This window comes from Agelaius phoeniceus, chromosome 11 (genome assembly GCF_051311805.1).
Source record: "Agelaius phoeniceus isolate bAgePho1 chromosome 11, bAgePho1.hap1, whole genome shotgun sequence".
Lineage (NCBI taxonomy): Eukaryota > Metazoa > Chordata > Aves > Passeriformes > Icteridae > Agelaius > Agelaius phoeniceus.
In genome coordinates this window covers 4,134,253-4,158,843 of record NC_135275.1, presented here as the reverse complement: position 1 = coordinate 4,158,843, position 24,591 = coordinate 4,134,253, and the positions used below count along the sequence as shown (strand labels likewise).

Genomic DNA, 24,591 nt, shown 5'->3' with positions numbered 1-24,591 from the left:
CAGCCCTGGGTTACCCTGAAATCCCAGGTTTTCCTCAGTTCTGGGTTATCCCCAGTCCTGGTTCCTCCCCAGCCCTGGGTGTTCCTCAGCCCTGGGTTACCCTGAAATCCTGAGTTTTTCTCAGTTCTGGTATTCAACTTCTCAGGGGTATTAAGCCTCACTCCTTGCACAGAGAGTTTTACACCCACTTTTAGCTGCCAAGGGGAAAATGTGGCTCCTCATGGCCAAAATTGTGCCTGTGTTTGTTGAGGCCAGCAGCTGCTGCTGTAGGGTTTGGTGCTGAGGGGCCAGAGCTGGGCTGGCCCTGCTGCTGACGGAGCTCCTGCCTGGCTGAGCCCCCACTTGATCTGGAAATTGTGTTTTCTGCAAACCAAACAGACCAGAGAAAGTACATCTGCTGCTTGTTTATTGATTTAGGGCTCTTCCTGCCTGTTTCTGGGAAAGGAGGAAAAAAAAATAAAAAAGAAAATGAATAAAAGGCCACCTTCATTATTTCACTTTTAATTTCCTTTCTCCAAAGTAAGCAGAGCAAAATTAGATTTAGGCTGATGCATATTCCACAAATAAATTACATGGAACTAGAGTGGTTAAATGAACTTTGCTTGGGGATTATTGGAAAGATAAATATTTAAACACTGAACTTGAGGTAAGTCATGTTTATGCAACATCTGGGGTTTTTTTGTCACTGCTTCTCCGCCCCCTCTTTTTTTTTTTTCCTGTTGTGGCTTTTCTAGTCAGCTCAACCCCGAGGACATGAAAGCAGGGTGAATACCACCTTCAGAAAACTCTGTTGTCTCTATTGTTGCCAGCAGAGGGGTTTTTGGACTCTTTTTTTTTTGCAGATAATCTTTGCCTGGTTCTATTTTTATAGAAGTCTTTGATTATATTTCACACTATGTCTCAGTTAAAAGAATTCAAAGTAAAGGTTAGAAGAATTCAAATTATATCTCTTGGGGAAAAAACCAGCTTGTATTGAAATTGTTCAAAAATATTTAAATTGCAGTAGAACTTAGAAACCATTGAGCACCATAGTGTATGGAGCTGAAATTTGAGGGTTTTATTTTAAATTCATAGACTTTTAATCACAGGGTAACACTCTATTAACCAGACTTAGAAACTCCAGAAAATTTCTGCAGTAGGGGAGGGTAGGGATTTCCATTCCATGTGGAAAAATGCAAACTCCAATCCAGATGGGGACTGTGCTGGTTAATTCTGTAGCCACCTACTGGGTCACTGAATTACCTGCACCACAGATTAGCCAGGGTGACATTGGAGGTTTTGTGGAATTTTATCAAACTAGAATATTCCTTTTTACAGTAAAAAACAAGCTAAGCACAGTTATGAAATCTTTAAGTGGCCACATCCTGAAGATTCATACAATGAAGTATTTGCCTTTTAAGCTCATAGTAAATTCTTAAATTTTAAAAGTTGATGCAGATGAAACGCTGAGAAACCATAATTAATAATAATTATCCTTGCTGTTGTGACATCAATAAGGAAATAATGAAATGAGCTGACTTTTTAGATTTTCATGCTCATCAAGAAGTGGCATTTATCCTCCCTGGATAAAATCTGAATTTTCACTGTTGTTATTTTGATTAATGGCATTGGATTGGCCAATGTCAGTGTGTTCCTCAGCTGTTTGCATTTGTGTTCCACAAGGAGCCAGGAGTTTTTCCAGTTGCTACCAATATTTATTACCAGTCCAATCATATTCATATATGACTATACATTTTGAAAATTTTATTCCACCTTTGCCAAATATTCTGGTTTCTGTCTAATTAATAGCGGTGGTTTCTTGCCTTGCTCTTTAAGTTAGAACTCCTGCTAATCCTATTTTTCATTCTGCTGTATTTTGTGGATATTATATGTGTGTGGAAGGGCTCAGGCAGTGCAGACCCTTCCATCTCTCCCATTTAGGAACTTGGCAGATTTCTCAATTTCTCTGGTTGCTCTTTGGGTTTTTCCCCTCAGTTTTTAATTGCCAGAATTAAATGTCTGAATTTTTAGAATGTAGAAGTTTTAGAATGTTTAGAATTTGTAGAATTTTTACTTTCCTGATTTTAAGAAAGGTTTCAAAAAATCCTCAAGATTTTTGCAAAATGGCCTTTTCCCCTCAGTAATACTTTTCAAAGCAAACAGCTTTTATACCAGTAATCATAACATAAATTATAACTATCAGTAATTATAATGCAAATTAAAGGGAAATCCATGGAGCTGGTAAATTTTGACTGTCACAATCTCACTTGTATCACGTATAATGTTCACCAAATGCAGGAATAGTCTGGGGAGTGCCTGACAAAGAGCAGATTGGGAATGGGAAGGGAGGATTCAGGTCAGGTTTTCTTTCATTTCCATGGCACATTTCAGGTTTCATTGGCAGAACAATCCCCTGGCCATGGGTTGGTGGCAGAGAGGTGCTGCACCATGGCAGAGGGAAAACTGGGATAAATAAAATCAGAGCAGCAATAGAGGAAAAGCTGCTCACACCCCAAAATAACAACTGCTGAGCTTCATCAACCTGTCCCAGGGACAGCTACAAACAAGAGAATTATTGAATTTTGCCTGCCTGGTTTTTTCCTCTCTGAAGTTTGAGCCGCAGCATCCAGAGCCTGTTCCCTCAGTCTGTGCTGGGATGTGGTGGAGCACGTGGAATCTCAGGATCAGGGTCCAGAGAAAATGATGTTCCTGCACTTTTCTGAGGGAGAAAGCACTTTTTTTCTTTTCCTTTTCCTTTTTTTTTTCTTTTAATGTGAGTTGTATTGGCTACTGTGGGCACAGAGGATTCCACAACTTTGGGATCACAGGAAGATCTTTTTTCTTTTCGTTTTCTTTTTTTATTTTTCTTTTCATTTTCTTTTTTTTTTTTTTTAATAATATGAGATATGTTGGCTGCTGTGGGCCACAGAGATTCCACAGCTTTGGGATCACAGGAAGATCCGTGGCCCTGCTAATTACAGGAGTGCCATCTGCACTGCTGTGCTCAGGGGTCTGCAGCATTTCCATGACAAACCCCTCTGCAGTGGTTTGCAGCTCAGACACAGAAATGTGCTGCTGCCCTGATGAATCTCCACTCTGGCAATGATTTGTTCCCCTCCTACCCTCAAGAACTGAAAAAACAAAAGAGCCTGGTTTAAAATCTGAAAGTGATACAGCAGTGACTGGATGTTGACTAAGCAGGAACTTTGGTTGCTGCAGTTTAGCAAGAACTGCATTCCTAAATTCCTGTAGGGGTGAGCTTTACTGTGTCATGCAAGTGCTTCTGGTCATTCTGAAACCAGTCAGTGTCTCATAAAACCTCCAACAATTCTTAGTTTATGTTCCAGAGCATCAGCTTTGCCTCTGGCTGTATTTACTGTGGCACTAAAGGGAGGGTTTGGAGCCTGTAATACTGTCCTGCTGCTGTCCAGTTTAATTACATGTTGAAGGTGTTCAGCTTTTTACTCCTAGTTATAAACTTCTTCTGTGAAATGAGGTTTGTGCTTGAGTGATAGAGGTTCAATAGATGCAAATTTCAGTGAAAAAAGCAGTGCCAACCATGGCCATGACTGGGAAATCTCAAACCTTTTCAAGTGAACGATGGAAGCAGAAGTGGTCATTCACAGCACTTTTTGAGAGACAGAAGCATTCCCATTTCAGTGGATAAAGTCTTTTCATCTGCTTCTGTATATTTGATTTCCTACTCAGTGGTTGGATTATTCCAAATTATTCCCTGCATTCTGGCCAGAAGCTGGAGCCTTCCCTAGAAAACTCAGATGTTCTGTAGCACAAGCTAGGAGCTGTCTTTAAAGCAAGTTTTTGTGAATTAAACATCACTGCTTTCATAAGTGGCCAGCAAATGTATTTACAGCCCTGTTAAATAGTGGAAATTAAGGGCAAAAGGTGGTTAATTTGGCATCATTGCTGATTATAACCTTGGAGAGTGTGTTTGTGGCTCAGAAAACACAGAGGCTAAGCTTAAAATAGGAAACAGCAGAAATTCAGTTTAAAAAGTGAAGTTAAAAGACATACAAAAAAATGTTAAGATTAAGAAAAGTTAAAAGCACCAATTGGCTGTATTGGGGATAACACTGTGCTCAGAAAATACACCCAGCAAGTCACCAGCAGTTTGAGGCTCCACATGGCCAGAACAGCTTTGGCCCCATCATGACCATGCTTCTATAATCTCCCTAAATGATGCTGTTTAATCTCATGGTTGCTCTCTCCTCTAATGCTCCTGTTTTGTTTCCCCCAGCTCACAATGCCAACCTTAAGCTTAAAGTAGGAAACAGCAGAAATTCAGTTTAAAAAGTGAAGTTAAAAGACATACAAAAAAATGTTGAGATGAAGAAAAGTTAAGAGCACCAATTGGCTGTATTGGGAATAACACTGTGCTCAGAAAATCCACCCAGCAAGTCACCAGCACACAGAGGATGAACAGTTTGAGGCTCCACAGAACAGCTTTGGCCCCGTTATGACCATGCTTCAATAATTGCCCTAAATGATGCTGTTTAATCTCATGGTTGCTCTCTCCTCTAATGCTCCTGTTTTGTTCCCCCAGCTCACAATGCCAACCTTAAGCTTAAAGTAGGAAACAGCAGAAATTCAGTTTAAAAAGTGAAGTTAAAAGACATACAAAAAAATGTTGAGATGAAGAAAAGTTAAGAGCACCAATTGGCTGTATTGGGAAAACCATTGTGCTCAGAAAATCCACCCAGCAAGTCACCAGCACACAGAGGATGAACAGTTTGAGGCTCCACATGGCCAGAACAGCTTTGGTCCCGTTATGACCATGCTTCAATAATTGCCCTAAATGATGCTGTTTAATCTCATGGTCTGTCTCTTCTCTAATGCTCCTGTTTTGTTCCCCCAGCTCACAATGCCAACCTTTCCTGTTGTTGTGAAGATTGGACATGCTCACTCAGGCATGGGAAAGGTGCAGATGCTACTTGTTGCATGTTGGGAGCCTGGGGTTTGTCCCTTACCTGTGCATGCTCCTTCCTCCCCTTTTACCTTTATCTATGTCTTGGATCCCCCCTTGCAAATCTCTGCCTGTCCATGATAAGAAAGCATCTCTCTCTAGGAAAATTAAACCATGCCCAAAGTATTTTTACAACTTGGCCTTTGCAGTTTGAGAGTTGCCCTGTGTGGGATGTGCTTTGAACAGTGCTGAGATGCTTTCTGCAAGCAAAACCTTGTTTATTAATGTATTGTCTGCACTGAAACTCTTCAAGAGTCAAGGTCTGTTGCACAATCCAACTTTTTGGAGCTGGGAGTGTGGGAAGGATTTGCCTTGGTTCTTTGTTGGTTTCAGCTTGGTACTGAACGTTGATTTCCTATCTCGATGTGCTGTCTGTGATTGTTTCATACTCTGTATAACTGCTGCTTTCTTTCTCCAAAGTAATTGCATTTCAGTGGTGAGTACAGATGTTTTGGTGTCACTTATCTCACAGTGCAGGGCCAGTGGGAGAGCATTTAAATCCCATTTTCACTGCTATCAGTGCCAACTTCTAGTCCTTGCAGGGTAACTTCACTCACTGAAAACACTTCAGTGCTAGAAGTGGTTAGATTTTCAATCAGTTAATCAGAGAATAGTTACATTTATCATCCTGAATCTCCAAAGCTCCATGAACATAATATTTGCCACTATTTTCAGATAGAAAACTGATTTGATTACAGCTTGTACTGTATGTTATTTTTTGCCTATGACTGTTTTGCTTTGTTTCATATTTAGTAAATCATTGAAGTCCAGCAGCCAATTTAATTAAGGGCAGACTGAACCACTAATTAAACTGCACTTTCTGTGGGTTGCATATGTGAAGTGTTAGAATGTTTATGCTGTACTTTGGATATTCACCTCTCATTTAGAGAAAAGGGGAAACAATGCACAGAAAAGTTCCTCCTATCAAATGTCTAGAAATTATTTTTCCTTTTAGCTATGAAATATTTCAAACCCTCCAAGACTGAATTCAATCAGAGAGCAAAGGAAGGTTCCCCTGGAAGCCCAGTCCTCCCTGAGGGCACTGCTGGCAGCAGCATTTCCAGAGGTCCCACTTAAACCCACACAGCCCAGTCAGTCTTCAGAAAATCAAGTTGAAACCAGACCTCATGTCTGGTTTTTGGCTCTCAGATGGCAAATTACTCTGTGTCTTTCTCCATCTCAGAGCTGGGGGCAAATACTTTAACCTCAGGCTTTTATCTCCACCAAATTCCATTTATTGTCCCACCTCCCAGCGTGGCCCTCAGGTTCTCCAGTCCCAGGAGAAGGAGCAGCAACCAGGGTGTGCTGGGCTTTCAGAGAGCTGCAAACTCCTCATGTTGGACACCATGGGCAATCCTGAGCCTGCCTGCTCCTCACCACTCTGAAATGTCCTTTGGATTGGAGCCCCACTTCCCTGTTCTGCCCCTTTCACTCCTGCTTGCCCAGCTCTAATCCCCACAGGGACTGTCCTCCCTGGCCAGAGGTGATGTCTCTGTCCTCCCTCTGCCCTCCAAAATCTGCTTCTCCTCTCCTCTGGATCAGCATTCCCCACTTGTCCATGCCCCTCCAAGGTGTAAAACTGATGGTTTAGTGTCATTCACACCTGGGAAATCCCACTCCTGGAAAGTCCTGGAATTCCCACCCCTGGAAAACCCTGGAATTCCCACCCCTGGAAAGCCCAGCTCCTTCAGAGCAGAGGGGAAAATGAGAATGATGGAAAAATGAGAGTAGAATCTGCTGCCTGGAGCCAGCCCTCTGTGCTCCTGCCCTCCCCAGGATATCAGGACCCTTCAGCTCCTCCCTCATGGGAAAAGCTGATGGGATGATGTCAAAATTCCTGGTGGGCTCCACATGTATTCAGTTACCAGAGCAATTTACAGAACCAGCAAGAATCTGCGTCCATCAGAATTGCCTGTCACACCTAAAAAAATTAATTTTGAGGCCCAAAGATCTATAATTGACTAACATCAAAAAACGCCCCAAAAAACAAACAAACAACAAAAAAACATCAACAACAAAAACAAACAAAAACCAACCAAAACCAAAACCAAGCAAAAACCAAACCAACACAAAACAAAACAAAAAACCCAACCCAAAATAAAATTCCAGTGCCTACAAATTGCTTTCTCCAAATGAGCAGGTAATATTTTGCCTAGAAAAATAGATGTTTTAAAGCAGGAATGCTATAGAATCTAGAAATCAGATTAAATATCAGATTTTTATAAATGTTGTCAAAACCATGCTTCTCACAAATGCCGTTTGCAACCGAATTCCACATTTTATTCCTAATGACTCTTTTCTTCTTTTGTCTGTGCTGTGTTCTTGTGGCTTGATGGCTCCAGATCAAGGTAGACAACCACTACGATTTTCAGGACATAGCCAGCGTGGTAGCACTCACTCAGACCTACGCCACCACTGAGCCCTTCATAGACTCCAAATATGACATCAGGATCCAAAAAATAGGCAGTAACTACAAGGCATACATGTGAGCCAAATCCTTATGTTCTTTCCTGCTTTTGGTTCAAAGTTGATAAGCATCAGTGAGATGAAAGGGTGTTGGAGGAGTCTCTGAGATGGTGCCTCCCTCGGCACACTCTCTGGAAAGAGTATTTTAGACTTTCTGTATTTATCCAAATTCTTTTTATCAGTGGTTTGTGGCTGGGAGGAGGAGGATGAGACACCAGGTGAGCCTGTGAGAGGGGTTTTGCTGCTAATTTGTGTTCAATATTTTCATTTAAAGAAAGGAGCAGTTGGAAGAGGGTTTGGTTGCACAGAGGATTTTTTAACTCAGATTTCTTCATACCTTTTCATCACTTTAAGGCCAAATTTTCTTCAAATTTTTCTTCTCCCCTCTGAGGATAAGTTAGATGGCATTCATTCACGCAAACAAGCCTGAACTGTCACACTTTAATGGAACAAAGTCCTCTCCTTTCAATATAACCCATCAAAAAACAATCCAATCTTGCAGTGTCCTTCACAGAGACCATGGAAACCTTTGCCATGTTGGAGCCCAGGTGTTTGTTTGAAGGCCATGGCTAAAGGAGAGGCTCAGGGGATGTTTCAGCTTCTCAGATGACATTCAGCTGGAGCAGCAAACCAGCTGTGATGCAAGAGCTGAGCTCTGGTACCTGTGTCTATGCAGATTTTTGCTCATTTTCAATTATCAGGCAGGGTAATCTGACAAACACTTGTTTTGTTTCTCATTTTGTGACAAGTTAGGTCATCTCATGCCTTTGTTCCTTCACACTTGCCATCCTGAGGCAGGGAAAATGTACCAGAACACGGATAAAAATACACAGTTACATTTCCACACCCACATCCAGACACAGGGATATTTCTCAAGGAACTCCTGAACAGTGGAGGAATCAGCAAATCCTTGTGAATCATTTGTAAGGTACAGTCAGGTTCTTTATCAGTAAAGAACTGCAAGCAAACTGTAAATACTAAGAGAAGTTGAAGCTGGAGTAGGGTTAAAGCAAATCCATAAAATGTTTTATAATTTAAAAGACAGGGTTGATGTTAAGAATTGAATAATTTAGAACAGCCATGAGGAAATAGAATCTTTGGTCCAGGGTGGGAGAAGGGGAAGAATTTTTCTCCGTAGGTTGATATTGGAGGGCCACACACTCTTGAGCTCTCACTCAGACATTGCTGGCACAGGATCTCCTGCTCTGCCCTCACCTGGCACTGAGGGGGCACTTGGGCAAGAACATCCAAGGTCTGGCCTTCCCAAAACTCAAAACTCCCAAACCAGCTCAGAAATCCCTGCTCCCTCCCACATGAGGGGCTCAGGAGAGCACAGATCTGGTGGAAGCACAGTTCCCATGGGTCAGACCCACCCTCAGTGTGGACACCCCGTCCTTCTGAACCCAGAATTCACTGAATATTGCAAAATCAGTGTGTTGGGCATGTGTGTTGTACAGTGACCAAGGCAGGACACCCAAATAGCTCATGAGGATGCAAAAGTTTCTGGAACATTCAGTGGTTTGGTGAGACAGGACTGTGATTTCAGCTCCCTGTGGAACTCAGGTGTGTTGGGCCTTCTCCACCTCTCCCTGCAGGCTCCAGAACCTCAAGCAGATGCTACAGTTTTACCCCCCAGCTTTCCCAGGAGGGTTCATTCCAGTTCTGTGGGTTTTTCTCACACTGCTGCTCCAGACCTGATTTTCCCCTCTCTGAGAATCCCATTCTACTTTTTCTGGCAGCACCATCAGTCTCCCCTCTGTCCCCATGTCTGGGCCGTGCTGTGCTCCAGTCCTGCTGTTTTCCCAGCCTGCTCCAACCTTCCTGTCCCTCTGTCCTGTCCCCTCATTGCAGAGCTGTTCCCATTGCCAGGATGCCCCCAGGATGTCCCTCAGCCCTTGGATCCTCCTCAGAGCCATTCCCAGCCTGGCTCTGGCCCTGCTCCCAGTCCCAGCCCTCTTCTCCCCACACACCTTCCCAAGCCACTGCAGGCCTGCATGGGGCTTGCTTTCCTCTCTTTCCTCTCTTTTCCTCTCTTTCCTCTCCTGTCAGTGCTTTCACAGGCAGATTCCTTGTGTTTTGCTGCCCATCTTTCCCCTTCCCAAACAAACAGAGCTGATTTTTCCCACTTTAGTGTGAGTGGGAAAGGGATAAGGCCCAGCACTTGCTGGCTCCAATGCATGGCCAGGTACCAGATGCAATACTGGGCTCATCCCCTGTGATAGAAATGGAACCACAGCATTTTGGAGAAGAGAGCCCCACTTTTTCTTTCCCCTTTTGACTTGAGATTTAAATGCTGTTCAGCATCAGGAATAATTTTGGAAGAGTCAACCACGGTAAATTTATCATTCTGAAACATAAATGTTTCTTGTCTGCAGAAGAAGCAGTTGGCCTAAGGGACAGCAAAAATAAGTTAAAATGACAGCCTGTTCCTCCTACCTTTTTATTTATTTTTAAGTTTCTGCTCAGAAACTCTGGGTTCATCCAAATGCTAAAAGCCTAGTGATCATTTTTTTTCTCCAGATTCTTTCATGCACTTAAATCACACCCCAAAATGAAATACGGACTCGTTATTACAAAGCAGCGTGGAAAGGAGAAGATTTACCAAATGTCTGAAGAATTCTTCATGTGCACATACATATACATGATGTCAGTAGAATATTGTTCTACAGCTGGTTCTCATTTTGCTCTGTGACACAGGAACAGAGCACTTAGAGAGCCACCACAAAAAATACCAGCTGAACATTTGTTTTTGTAGTTTAAAGAGAGTTATTAAGAGCCTCGGGTTTATAATTCTGTGGGAAATTGTGGTTTAAGTGGATCCATGAGTCACCAAACACTGGTGCTTATCGTCTGTCAGTAGAGATTATGGCCAAAAAAGCAGGATTGGATCCCTGTAAATACCACAGCCCCTCTGGAGGCTGTGTGACACACACTTAACTGCCCTGGGCACCCGGGCAGCGTTCAGCTGACTTCAAGGAAATCCAGTTTAAAAGGGTCACACACCATGTAGAAAAACAGGAGTACAAAAGCTCTGTATCTAAATCTCCCCTCCAAAAGCAGGACTGTGAGGCCAAGGCTTAGAGTTCTTTGATCAAAAGGTCAATAAACCAAAAGCAAAGCACATCAAGCAAAGGAATAGTGCTGGAGGATCAAACCACAGAGCAGGCTGCCTACCCAAGAATAGTAGGCAGACATTTCCACATATTTTTCTGATGATAAGTCCCTGTACCAGCAATTTGGATTGGATACTGCAAATGCTACTAAATAAAGCAGGAAGGTGTTGGAAAAGGGGAAGCTCAAGTTACTATGAATTGTTTAGCAATTCTAAAACAGTTCTTCCTTCTTGCAAAGACCAAATTGAGTACAAACATGTTAAGCCTTAGTGTAAAGCACTTAAAGGTGTAGGCGTTGTTTTATTTATTGTTCAGTGTTTGGTTAAAGAGGAGGAAATAATGATGTGAAAGGCTCCTGGCAATTATCAGAAGTGAAGAAGGGTGGGAAACCTACATGTTTCATATATATAATTACAGAAATCATCTCTAGGGCTGCGGGTGTCTGGGTGGGTAGTTTTGGATCAGTTCACCATGATCTCTCGTTCTGGAGTTCATCTGTGTCAAACCCACAATCTCCTGAGATCCCACCAGTGAATTCTGTGCCCACAGCACTCCCCAGCCCTGCTCTGACCCCTGCAGCATCCTCACAGCCAGCCAAGCACCCACTTGGAGACTTCCACAGGAGCTTTTCTCAGTGTGGAGGGAAAAAAGGGCTTAAATCTGGCCATCTCTGCCTCTCTAGTCAGTGGTGCTGGGATTCCATCACTGCAGCTGAGCATCTTGAGCTAAATACTGGCTAAAAGCCTTCAGGATAACTATTTCCCTTGATTTTGTCACATCTTCCTACCTAAAAGACACCTAAAAGGGTGCATTCTGATGAATTCCCATGAGAAATCTGCAAGAGGATTGAACTGTGATTTGTGGGATTTTCTCTCTGATGCCAAATGTCTGTGTAGAGTAGTAATGAGCCTAAAATTATTCATTTTTAAGCAGGCACATGTATATACCTTAAAAACTGAGCAGAAATCACAACACAACCTCTCTGCTGGGTAAGGTTTCCTTACACACAGCACTCAACGAGCACCTTCTCTTCTCTTCTCTTCTCTTCTCTTCTCTTCTCTTCTCTTCTCTTCTCTTCTCTTCTCTTCTCTTCTCTTCTCTTCTCTTCTCTTCTCTTCTCTTCTCTCCTCTCCTCTCCCCTTCCCCTTCTCCTTCCCATCTCTCTTTTCTCTCCACAACACAGGACATGGCATCACAGAAGAACTTTAAATTTTATGAGGGTCCCAGAGAAAAGTCAACATTCCCCCACAATTGCTACTGACCCTCGTAATTAACTTAATGGGAAATGGAGAGGGAGCTCTGGCTGCTGCCTGATCCACTTTTAATGCATTGCAGATGTTCCCTTGATTTTCCTAACTGGAAACACTTCATAACTTGTATGCATAGCCTGTTCCCAGTACAGCATTTGGCTTTCACAAAGCAGTAATCTTCCCAGCCCTGGGAGCACTCCTAAGGTTTGAGAGGGAAAAAACCTTCACATGGATTTTTTTTCTTTCTTAGAGGTTAAATACAAGAAGGTGAACTGACACAGAGTGTTTAGGTTATATCAGTACATAGCAAAGAGTGAACACTGGAGGAGGAACCAAAATGCAGCTCCAAAACACACCTGAAATCACTTCAGAGGTGTTAGAAACATCAATGTGTTGCTTTTTGAGTGTTGGGACACAGTGGGGTGGGTTTGAAAGGAGAAGCTGAAGCTTCTTGACATTTACCTTTGCAGTGCCAGTGTGTTACAGATAATTCAGTGCCTTTGTAGTGGGCACCAGCTCGTTTCTAACACTGCCCCTTCATCAAAGCAGGCTGGGTTTTTAGAAAACAACTTAAATAAATAAATAAATGGGGAACAGAAATTTCCCAGCCATTCTTTGTACCTCCAGTACAAAGTGTGTTCCTGACAATGCTCTTACAACCCCTCCTGGTTCAGATGCTCTGTTACGAGCTGCCAGCTGGGGGAAAGGTGTCAACACTGCTGCTGCACTCATGGCAAAAGCAGAGGCATTTGATGATGGCAATGTGAAACCACTGGCTGCCTTTGTAATGTTTTCCCCCTTTCAGGAGAACTTCCATATCTGGGAACTGGAAGACAAACACGGGCTCTGCCATGCTGGAACAAATTGCTATGTCAGATAAGTAAGTGGAGTCTGGTGTCAAAGGTAATTAAAAAATTAACAGAGTTTTATTTGAAGTGGATTTTTATAGAGTGGCATGGCTGGCACACAGGTCACAGTAAGTGCATGCATTGTGTTCATTTGGGGGAAAGGAATCTCTCAGTCAGGGGACAGAGCAGAGGCAGGAGTTCCACGTGGCTTCAGAGTTACCCACCCACACTCACAGCCTGGGGGGCTACATGAGCCCTGGGCTCCTACATCCACATCTGCTCCTACAAAATGTCTGGAATTCCCTTCAGAAAACTGAATTTCACCATTAACCTGTCAGTGATTTCTCCTGGTTCATTTGCCCTCTCTTACCCACCAGTCTCACACCTCTTGTAAACTTTCCTCCTACTACATCCTACCATCCTCCTACATAACCAAGCACTCCAGTCTGCACTTTGCCTATTGAAATCCCATTTCTCTTTTCTACTTTCAATCCCAAACTCCTTACTTTTCATTTTATAAATTTCCACTGAAGTGCACTGTGAGGCTTTTTCCCCTGTTGCTGGGATACACTGAAGCTTTATTTCCCCTGTGCCATCATTCCAGCTCTGTACTTTGGTTTACTGTGCTTTTCCTTTTCTTTCCCATTCTTATCCTGGATAATTCCTGCAGTCCAGTTGAAAACATTCATGCAGCAGCACTTTGAAGCTCAGAACTCTTTTCTCATTCCCCCTCATTTGCTCCACAACCCATAAACCTCTTTTCCCTGCAAAACAAAATCTCAGAGGCTTTTGAATGGCTGTGGATTTTCTGCTGTTCAGCTTCTCCAAAGGCTGCCACTAGTGGAAGCTGAAATAAACTCTGTGCAGTGAAAGTGGAATTTAAAAGGTATTTTAAAGTTCAACAGTAATCCTGGCTTGTGGGGTTGTTTGTTTGGGGCTTTTTTTTAAAGCCTGGAACCTACAACTTGGTGCCTCTTACGAGCTGAGGGAGACACAGGAACAGAATCATTGCCTGCCCTGGAAAGGTGAAAACAAGCAAGAAAGACGGGAATTCCAGCTCCCTGCCCTGTCTAGACTGTGTCCTCAGTGATCTCCCCTCTGGGCATGGCCTGCAGCCACATCATTTTCTCTTTCTCATTCCCTCCCAGCTCCCTGCAGAATGTTGTGTGTTCCTGGAGGGGAGGCACCGTGAGCTCTGGGCTGTGTAATTACAGCCCCTGGGCTGCTGGAACACACAAGCTCCACTTGTGCCCCCAGGAAAGCAGTGCCAGGCATGGGAAATGCTCCCCTGGCCCTGCTCCTGCTGGGAATGCTGGAAATGCTCCCTGAGCTCTGCTCCTGCTCCTGTTTCTCTGTGGAGTCAATTAGAGCAGAATGGGGATTTTCCCATTAATACACCGGCCAACAAAACCAAACTTCCTTCAGCTGCTGGGGCCAAAAGCATGGCAAAGGTGGATGTGTTCCCTGAGAGAGAGGGAGAGGGGTCACCATTCATTCCTCATTTCCCCCTGTTCCAAAGCTCCTGCTGCCCAGAGAGCTGTGCCAGCTGTGCCCACCTCCCCTGGCACAGCTGGAATTGCCTCCTGGGAGCAATCCTTTATCTTTCTCCTTTACAAAAACCAAACTTCCTTTGTGCTGCTGGGGCCAAAAGCATGGCAAAGGTGGATGTGTTCCCTGAGAGAGAGGGAGAGGGGTCACCATTCATTCCTCATCTCCCCCTGTTCCAAAGCTCCTGCTGCCCAGAGGGATGCACCAGCTGTGCCCACCTCCCCTGGCACAGCTGGAATTGCCCCCTGGGAGCAATCCTTTATCTTTATCCTTTACAAAAAACAAACTTCCTTTGTGCTGGTGGGGCCAAAAGCATGGCAAAGGTGGATGTGTTCCCTGAGAGAGAGGGGTCACAATTCATTCCTCATCTCCCCCTGTTCCAAAGCTCCTGCTGCCCAGAGAGCTGTGCCAGCTGTGCCCACCTCCCCTGGAACACCTGGAATTGCCCCCTGGAAGCAATCCTTTACCTTTATCCCTTACAAAAACCAACCTTCCTTTGTGCTGCTGGGGCCAAAAGCATGGGAAAGGTGGATGTGATCCCTGAGAGAGAGGGAGAGGGGTCACAATTCATTCCTCATTTCCCCCTGTTCCAAAGCTCCTGCTGCCCAGAGGGCTGTGCCAGCTGTGCCCACCTCCCCTGGCACAGCTGGAATTGCCCCCTGGGAGCAATCCTTTATCTTTATCCCTTACAAAAACCAACCTTCCTTTGTGCTGGTGGGGCCAAAAGCATGGCAAAGGTGGATGTGATCCCTGAGAGAAAGGAGGGTGAGGCAGAGCCCTGCTCCTCTGGGAGTGGGGAAAAGAGACTTTTCTGAAGGGCTGCAGCAGGCTCAGAGCACAGCAAACCCCATCAGACCTGCTGCATTTGGGGTTTAATATGGATGGGCAGGAAGTGCCTTGGAAGCACTGCCTGGTGGGCATTGTTGGCTGGACACAAACCTCGGGGGAGAAATTCAGAGAAGAAAGAAGAGAGGGGCAGGAAGGGACAGGGAGAGGGGCCACAATTCCTCATTTACCCCCTCATTTCCAGAGCTCCTGCTGCCCAGAGAGCTGTGCCAGCTGTGCCCACCTCCCCTGGCACAGCTGGTATTGCCCCTGGGAGCAATCCTTTATCTTTATCCTTTATCTTTATCCTTTATCTTTATCCTTTACCTTTATCCTTTATCTTTATCCTTTATCTTTATCCTTTATTGCTGCTGCTTCTCCCCCTGGCTCTGGGAAAAGAGGGCCCATGACCTTTTGTCAAACCTACTGTGCAAGCCTTGGGTTTCAAACACTCCAGGCTGCTCCATCCAAAACCTCTCTTTCCAAATGGATTTTTCCAGCTCTGTGTTTGTTGGCAGAAGATGGGCTATTAAATATACTTTCATAAATCTGATTGATGTTGCAGTGTTTTAGAGAAAATGTCCTCGGTTTTGTTTCCAATTCAAGTCCAGATATTTACTGTTCAAGACAAGTTTTGTTGTCCCTGTGACTTTCTAAGATACACAATATTTTACAGCCAAAAAAGAATAAATTATTTCTAAGCAAGTGCATGCAAAAAGTCCAGTCAGCCAGTGCATCTACAGATGTTGAAATTGTCAGGCATCCAAAAAACCCTCTTATATTGGACAAAAACCATGTTTCTCACAGGAAAAAAAAAATATTTTCATTGCTAAGATATTACCATCAGGATCTTTTCAAATCAATTTCTTTGTATTCTGCTTAAAAGCAAAACTTTTCCATTGGAACGGATTTGATATAAGAAAATATAAAGAATGTGACTCAATAAGTTTACTTGGAAAGGATGCTGTTACTGAAGATATTTATACATGAATCAGACTCTCAGCCCAGCAAGGAATTTCCTTTGATCCCACAATGAAATCAAATGCTTTGTTTATTACAGCAGGGTTTTGTTTTCCTGTGGAAAATACTATGAGGTGGCAAATCCATCATCAGGGCTGGAGCAGGAGAGGGGCAGGAAGAGGAAATAGCTCTGCTTTAGACTCAACAGTGAGCTAAGAGGAAAATTCATGATCAATGAATGCTTTAAAAATGGGGGTTTTTAGCCAATCATGCCCTTCAGTTGGTGACATCACCCTGCATCATTCCAGGATCATTTCCTCCCTGCCCAGGCCTGTGGAGTCACTGAACATTCCCAGTGCCTTTGGGCCCTCGGAGCTTGTGCTACAGGAATTACAGGAATTGCCTCACTCTTCTTCTGAATAAATCCCTCCCCATCCCCTTGTTGGTCAGATAAGGTCTCTATTCATGGAGAAAAAATGAAAATAAATCATATTGCTGCTGGTAGGATGGGTAAGGAGTCCACCCTCAGTCTCTTACTATGACATTACAAAATAAAATGAAGAATTTCTTTGCCCAACTCTGTATGAAATTGCCTTTTTAGGAGTTGTAGAATTCCTTGGAATTCTTTAAATTCCACTTGAGTTGTGCTGTAGCCGTCTGTAGCCCAACATGAAGAACATAACCCTTGTCTGCATGTTCCACTACTCCCATAATGTCATGTTTTTGTCATGTCCTTCTGCATCACCTGAAGGGTTTTCCTGCCTGGGTTTCTCCTTTTGCTCAGTGCTGTAACAATAAAACCAGCCTGGCTCCTTTAGAAAACAGTTGGGCCACAATCTAGGATGGAGCCTTCTCATTCATTTTCCTGATACGGGAGCCAGACCCATCCAATGTAGTGAAAATTCTGGATTTAGGGTGAATGTAATATTGAATACATTATTAGGTGAGCCTCTAGAAAATCAAGAGCCTGATGAGACACTCACAGAGCAAATTATTTTTGTGAAACAGGTACAAGCTTTGGGTTGACACCTGTTCTGAAATATTTGGTGGCTTGGACATCTGTGCTGTTAAAGCTGTACATGGGAAGGATGGAAAAGATTATATTTTTGAGGTAAGAAATCCTGCTTTTTTTATTCAATATCTGCCTTTACATATTACAAACAGACAAGGAAAGAACCTTTCTGATAGCTGGGCATTGGCTTATTTGTGTTTCAGGCAAGGCTGTGTATTTTTGAGCACTGTTTCAATCATGCTACAAAGCCACAGGTCCAAATTAGTGGCAAAACTTGCTGGAAAATGTAACCCTATGGATGGGAATGTCTCTTGGTGTTGGAGGAAATGTACACAAACTGCAAAACAAAGCCAAATGTGGATGGCACATTTTGCCAACCCTGATGATTTCTTTCCTGAGCAGCCTCAGCAGCTTTTCCAGGAAGGTTTATAGATAGCACCATCCCAAGGGAACCCCAACAAAATTATACCTTGCCCTGGAAAGGGAGATTAAGGATGAAGTGGAAACAACTTGACTTTATTTTTTTTGTAGCCTAAATATTGCCCTGAAGATCTAAATCCTTGTGAATCAGAAGTTTCTGCTGTAGGTAATTTTGAAAAGTTGAAGTTTTTCATTTCCTTTGAGGTTTTTTTATGGAGAAATATCATTTTGTGTAGCCATAAAACAAGTGACCATCACTTTCCTATCACAATTTCTTCAGCACCTTCCACGTTCCTAGAATTTTATTTAGTAGGTGGGCAAGGATCTCCAGAATCTCCTCACTCCAAAAAAAGTTGATAAAGCAAAAAGGGCAAGCTTTTAAAAAATGAAATAACCCCTGCAAATTCTGTAATGGACTGAGCCTGCTACTCAACAAATCCCCTGATTTTCCATGCCACAGGCAGACATAATTTCTAAACCCCAGAATTCTCAGAGCTGCAGAGCATTTTAATCAGGGTGCAGACTAGACCTTGCAATTAAAAAGAAAGAAAAAGAGTGGATGGAAGTGTGATAATTCCTGCTGTTGTCTGGAATCAGCTGAATTGTCCTGGAGATGGGAATGCTCATCAGCAAGGACGTTTAGAATCTATAAAAGACATTGAAATGTGGTGCTGTTTGCAAAGTTCTCATCCACCAGAACATCTGGAAAAATTAGGATATCAACAGTTCTTACACTGCAATTTTTACAATGAAGAGGGGGAAACTGTCTGCACCAAGATAGGGAAAATGTTCTCCTTTTGTGTCCTTTCAGAATGGGAAAATAAAAGTTATTAAGGCTGGCACGTGCATGATGCACTCGAGAGAGTTGAGCAGGACAGACAGTCCAGAAATCCTGGGCTGCAGCTACAGGAAAAAAATGAGGAGAAAACAAGGAAAAAATGAGGAAAAAATGAGGAAAAAATGAAGAAAAATTTAGGAAAAATAGGTAAAAAGCAAGGAAAAAAACAAACAAACAAAAAAAAATAGGAAGAAATGAGGATTTGGGTACCGCTGACATCTTAGTCCTGCAGAGCTCACCTGACAAGGAACACACAGATTCCCTAATGGGTGAAATAACGTTGGCACATTTGTTCTTGCTGATTTTCACTTGGCACATTCAGCCAGTGTCACCTCCAGGAGGAGGACACAGCTGTGTGTCACCCACCCTGGCAAAGAATGGGAATGAGGAGAGAATTCCACCCAAGTTTTCCTCAGTTATCCAGACCAGTTTCCTGCTCTCCAGAACACTGCCATCTCCAGTTTTGCTGAAGAGCACAAAATGCTGAAGTGATATTATTCAAGCCCAAAACCACCTGTGCTGTTCTGTGAACGTTTGGGCTCTTTGCAGATTTGTAGGTGAGGGATGTAAGAGATTTTTGCCTTTTCTAGACCTGGTGTGGTTCCCTGGACCAAACTGCCTCCTCCAGAGGAGCACAGTGGTTTTTCCTGTCCTCCTCCAAGGACCTGGCTCCCAACTCCTCCTAGGGAGGAATGAACTAATTAAAGGATGGCTCAGCTAAGCAGAGGGGCTGTCAGGTTGATCAGGAGGAGGACAGGAAAAACCAGCCTCATCTCTTCATTTGGTGTCTGCTCTTTCCCCCTCAATGGGAATCCTCAGCTGCCAAGCATCAGACAAGCTGTAGAAACAGGATTTTTATTAACACATCACTGCAACATGCAGCAATTTAACTGCCTCCCCTCTTCTTCCTGATGAGACATCAAATCAAGGTCCATTCAACTTTTAACTTCTTAAATATAAGGACTTTTCCCCTTGTAAAATTAACACTTCTGAGGTTTCAGTACTAGAAGGAGCAGAGCATTGTTTGTATTTCTGATCCCACTGAATATTATCTTTCCTGTTTCATTCTTGGAAAAGCAAAGCTCTGGGAAAGTAAATAAAAGCTCAGAGTGGTGATGAGAGCAGTAAAAGAGAACAAATGTAAGAGAATCCTTCAGAGTGGCCTCCCAGAAGTCTCCCAAATTTTGTTTTAGATTGAATGAGCTGCTGCAGGTGTCTTTCCCACTTGCTTCACTTTGCCCAGAGCTAAGTTAAAATTAGCTCCCAAGTGGTGTTTTTGACTTAGAAAGGATTTCAAGAAGAAAACTTCCACTGAAAACCAACGGAGGAAATGAAGAAGCAGCGTTTGTGCACGATTGTATGGAAAGTTCTGCTCTTGGCCTCGAATTCCTCAGAAGCTCAGCTGCTCCCATGCAGGACAGAATTGCTCTGCTCAGCTCAGGGAGGGAGTGAAATCCCACTGTAATCTCTGATAAACTCAGAAGTCTCTCGTAATTTCTGCTCTGGAGCATTGCTGTACTCACCCATCAAAGGGAATGGTTTTGCCCATTTCTCACTCTGCCAAGCATGGACCTTCAAAATCACCCTGATTGAACTCCCCCTTCCCTGTACTTACCATTTCTCCTGTTTTCTCCTGGAATTCCTGGGCTTTTCCCTCAGGAGGTCCATCTGTCCTGCCAGACTGACTGACTGACAGCCCCCTGGCTGCTCCATCGTGTTCCTCTTGTATTTCAGCATCCTGGGAAATGCCTTTTCCCCACTTTATCCACAGCATTCTTCACCTTTGCCCTTCCTTTCACCTCCCCAGCTCTGCCTTTCCCAGCCCTTCCCAAACCTCTGCCCAGCACATCCCAATCCTTAGGGGTGAGCAGCAGAGCTGGGTGTGGGAATTTCTCCCTCAAACACCACAATCACTTTGCAATTACTGATATTTTATAATTGCTCTGGCTCTTTTAGAAATCCCCTCCCATTTCCCCTCCTAATTACAGAATTTCTCTTCTTTGGGTGGCCAATCTCAGCCTTGTACCCCAAATTTTAGCTATTCACCTTTCCCACTAATATTTACAGCCAGTCTCTGGGTGATAAGAGAAATTCATCCCAAGGAAGTGACTACTGAAATGAAAATACATTGATATAAAAATGCAAGTTCACAGAGATATGAATTAAGGGACTGTAATTCATAGTGACCCATGTTTTTACTGGCATCTGCAAAAGGAATGTATTTGAATTTATAAATTACAGATGTCCTTTTTTTTCTGTGAAATCCTCTTAGTGGGAAACTCCAATATTTTAAATAGCTGAACTATATGCTGAACTAAAAACTGGCTGGGTTTAAATGAGATTTTAAATCTAGCACAGGCTGTAAATAGACTATTTATAAACAGGGAGCTTTGTGTATGTTTAAACTTTGTCAAATCTTCTGAGGGGGGGAAATGCCAGCCTGACATTCCTGTAGTCACTCACAGGATTTAAAATCTGTTAGTGTTGCCCAAAATATCCTTAAGATACATTTATATAAAATCAAAATATAAAACAGTTGTCATTAACTCTTGTACCAGGAATGAAAATTGACTGTATTCTGTGAAAGCAAAAGAAAATACACTAAAAATCACCAGATAAAGCATCCACCTGGATCTCAGCTGCTCTGCCAGGGAGTGCCAGAGGGGCTCTGTTGCCACATCTTTGGCCAACAATATTTCTGCCTCTGTGGCAACAACAAACCCAAGGATTTTAACAAGGTCAAAACCTCTCCAAGTGATGGGCTGCTAAGGACAAATGGTCCTGGTTTTAATGCCAAATCTGTTTGAATCTGCCTCAGTTTGTGACTATGCCTGAAAATTCTTCATTCGAGGAGTGTAGCAGCCTCTGAGTGTAACAACTTCTCTGCTGGAGTGGCCACGAAGATCTGACACCTCAGGGCTCCTTATTTTCACTTTTCCCACCAGTTCTGCTGCACTCCATGGCAGTACCTCCCAAAGGAGGCTGATGTGTGAACTTGCAGTTGTAGAAGTACTTGAGAGCAGAAATTCAGCCCAAACCCAATCCCCCAGATCTTAATCCTGCCTAATCCTTTGGCAGGATCTATTGGAGATAATTTATTTCACAGTCATTCCAAGTAATTGTTTTAATGCAAGTGCATGGTAAACAATGGGAGAGGTTTTTGCTCATGAAACTTTTAACTGATGTTGGGTAAGAGGGGGGTTCACCTGCACCCTATGGTGCACATTTTTATAAATAGCTCTCATTAAAACAGATTTTTAGAGACCACACATCACTCCTGCTCTGAAAATCAGATGGTTTGCAGTGAAGGACCAAACATCCAATGCCCTTCACACCAAAACAATCTACATTCAGTCATCATTAACACTTCACAGTCCTGGCACCAAGCAAATTCCTCTCACAAGAAACAGCTCAGGATACCAAGTGGATTTTCACGTGGTTATACAATTTTTAAAATAGCAGTAAGCGAGCAGAAATAAATATTAAAGGGCCACTCAACCTGCAAGGCTACATTTTACCCCTCCAGAAATATCAACTCTTATTGGTTGGTCAGCTCTTCTCCCAATTAATGGAAAACATTGGCATGTTCCACTTAAAACTATGGTTGCTAAAAAAGATGGTAAACTTTAAAGAACCTTTCAGTTTACTTATTAAACATGTCTTCTCTGCTGTTGATGTGGCACTACAGTCAAAACCAGTCATTCATTTCTAAGGAAACATTTGTTCTGGAGTTCAATTATTGTGCATTGTTTACTCTGGGGTTATTTTCAAGCCTTTTGGCTCTGAGGAAGCTCAGAGACCTCCTAAATGTGAAAATCCCAGCACAAGCATTGCCAACATTTTGGTTGCCAGCACACAATGCCAGTGAATCTTGTAAATGAACAAGCAGAAGAATCATGGAAATGATTTGGGACTTCAAGCTAATCCCATTATTGGAACAAAATCTTCCTTTGTCACTCAGGAAGAATTTCTATAGCTCTCACCATAGTTTGAAAAGCTCAAAATTTATATTATTTATAAATAAATCCTTCCCAACTACTGCAAGGTGCAATGTTCTTTTAAATCCAAATATCCCTTTAAACGCCCAACTTCTGTGTCTAATTCCTAGAAACCCTTGAAAACCTAAAAGAAGGAAGGCAAAACTCTGTTCTTTGGTAATAAAGGAGATGTTCTGGGGAGGTTGGGGGACTGAGAAGAGTTTTGCTGCCTCTAAATCCCTTTCAGCTCAGAAGGGATCCACACAATGTGGGTGTGTTCCTGCTCCTCAGACTGATCCCTGTGCACCCTCAGATAAAATTCTTCCACCCAGACCTGTGGGAAACACCAGAGTGCAGCACTGCAGGTGACATGCACATGCAAAAAGGATTGCAGCTTCTCAAAAGTGAATGAAATCCTATTATTTTTCTAAGCAGGAATGCCCAGTGCCCTTGTGAATAATAGCTGGGGTTATGTTATGCTCTTATTTCCCCAGAAACAAACACAGATGTGGCAGAAGAGGATACACTGAGAAATAACAAATATGTTGGAGAAATAACAAATATGCTGGAGAAATAACAAATATGCTGGAGAAATAACAAGTGCTTGTTTATTTTGCTTTGTTATTTTTGTTTAGCTTTGTTATTGTTATTATATTTCCAAAACCAATACTGAAGAGTGAGGATTCAGTATTGGTTTTATTCATCAGAATGGGTGTGATAAATAACCACAGAGCACCATTAACCTGTCATGTTTAGAATGGAAATGTGCCCATTTTTATCTGCCTCTCTGCCATCCTGCTTTCTCTGTAGAAATCCTTACCTATTCTTTGCAGCCACACTACTTTTTTAAAAAGGTTATCAATAATAACAAAGTGTAATTCCTTAAAAACTGGAAAAGTTTTGAAGTTTTTCATGAATCAATTTGGATCCAGATTTCCCTAGCAAAACTCCACAATGTGCCAGGGAGCTGAAGCTGAACTCTGCATTTCCCTGGGGTAATTCAGCTCCTGGATGTGGAATGAGCCCCAAAATCAGGGAAGGGAGGAAAGCTCAGCTGAAATTCCTGCAGATCACTGCACAGCCTGAGAAATCTCCTTGTCCTTAGCAGCCCTGTGCTTCCTCTCCCTGTTCCCAAGGTGTGTGCCCAGGTGTGAAGTGAAGCTTTTTGTGGAAGGTTCTTTTCTCCCATTTTGTGGAAGATGGGGAGGGGAAGGCATTGCAAAGTTGCTGTTCTCTCATTTATTTCTGCTGGAACACATAATGCCTGCAATTGTTGTGTACTTGTGCTAAAAGCCCTGCTGGAAATGCACAGTCTGCCCTGGTGCAGGGGTGGGTGAGGAGGATTTCCCTCCCAGCACTGATGTCCTGTTGCATTTGCAGGTGATGGACTGTGCCATGCCCCTGATTGGGGAGCACCAGGCTGAAGACAGGCAGCACATCACTGAGTTAGTCGTAAGCAAAATGAACCAAATGCTGTCCAAAACTCCTATTCCATCTCCTCAGAGACCCACTGCCACTCAGCAGCCTCAGGTAGGATAAAATTAAATTTCAATTCAATTACAATACAGCACCTTGCTCTATCCTTTTTAAGCACAAAGTTTTTTGGACACCTGTGGAACCTCAAAGATTTGGGAATTTTTCAACACATTTTATCAGTTTGTTAGATTTCAAAGAGCTTGTCTCCAGATAGAATCAAGAAGTGCAAGTATTGCTGTGTTTCTGCCCATTGGTTCAGGGAATTAACAGGCTTTGTACTGCTCCCTTTCAGTCCCATATATAAAATATCATGGAAATACTGAGAAGCACTGTCATAGAAAATGCTTGCTCTGAAGATGTCAAAAATAATATTGAATAATTCCTGTTCTTGTGAGAAATTAATGAGGTTATAATCTTTGTTTAATGTGGTGCAATTCATGAAAATGCCTTAGAAATCTAGGAAGCTCTTGAATTATGTTCAGCACAGTAGAAGATTCAGTTAAAATAGAGCATCTTGGTCAATCATTTGAAGCACAAAATTTTATGGACACCTGTGGAACCTCAAGGATTTGGGAACTTACCAACACATTTTATCAGTTTGTTAGATTTCAAAAAGATTGTCTCCAGATAGAATCAAGAAGTGCAAGTATTGCTGTGTTTCTACCTGGTAATTCAGGAAATTACCAGGCTCTGTACTGCTTCCTTTCAGTCCCATATATAAAATATCATGGAAATACTGAGAAACACTGTCATAGAAAATGCTTGCTCTGAAGATGTCAAAAATAATATTGAATGATTCTTGTTCTTGAGAGAAATTAATGAGGTTATAATCTTTGTTTAATGTGCTGCAATTCATGAAAATGCCTTAGAAACCTAGGAAACTCCTGAAATCTGTTCA

General features: G+C 42.8%; 1 protein-coding gene across 1 annotated transcript in view; it reads left to right on the top strand.

The window, feature by feature from the left end:
- Nucleotides 1-24,591, top strand: part of SYN2 (synapsin II) — a 211,170-nt gene that overhangs the window by 160,247 nt on the left and 26,332 nt on the right. The window contains exons 6-10 of the mRNA XM_054639980.2: nt 4,853-4,915; nt 7,303-7,445; nt 12,595-12,669; nt 16,979-17,081; nt 23,598-23,747. Of these exons, the coding sequence (XP_054495955.2) occupies nt 4,853-4,915; nt 7,303-7,445; nt 12,595-12,669; nt 16,979-17,081; nt 23,598-23,747 (534 nt within the window). The remainder of the gene's footprint in view (nt 1-4,852; nt 4,916-7,302; nt 7,446-12,594; nt 12,670-16,978; nt 17,082-23,597; nt 23,748-24,591) is intronic.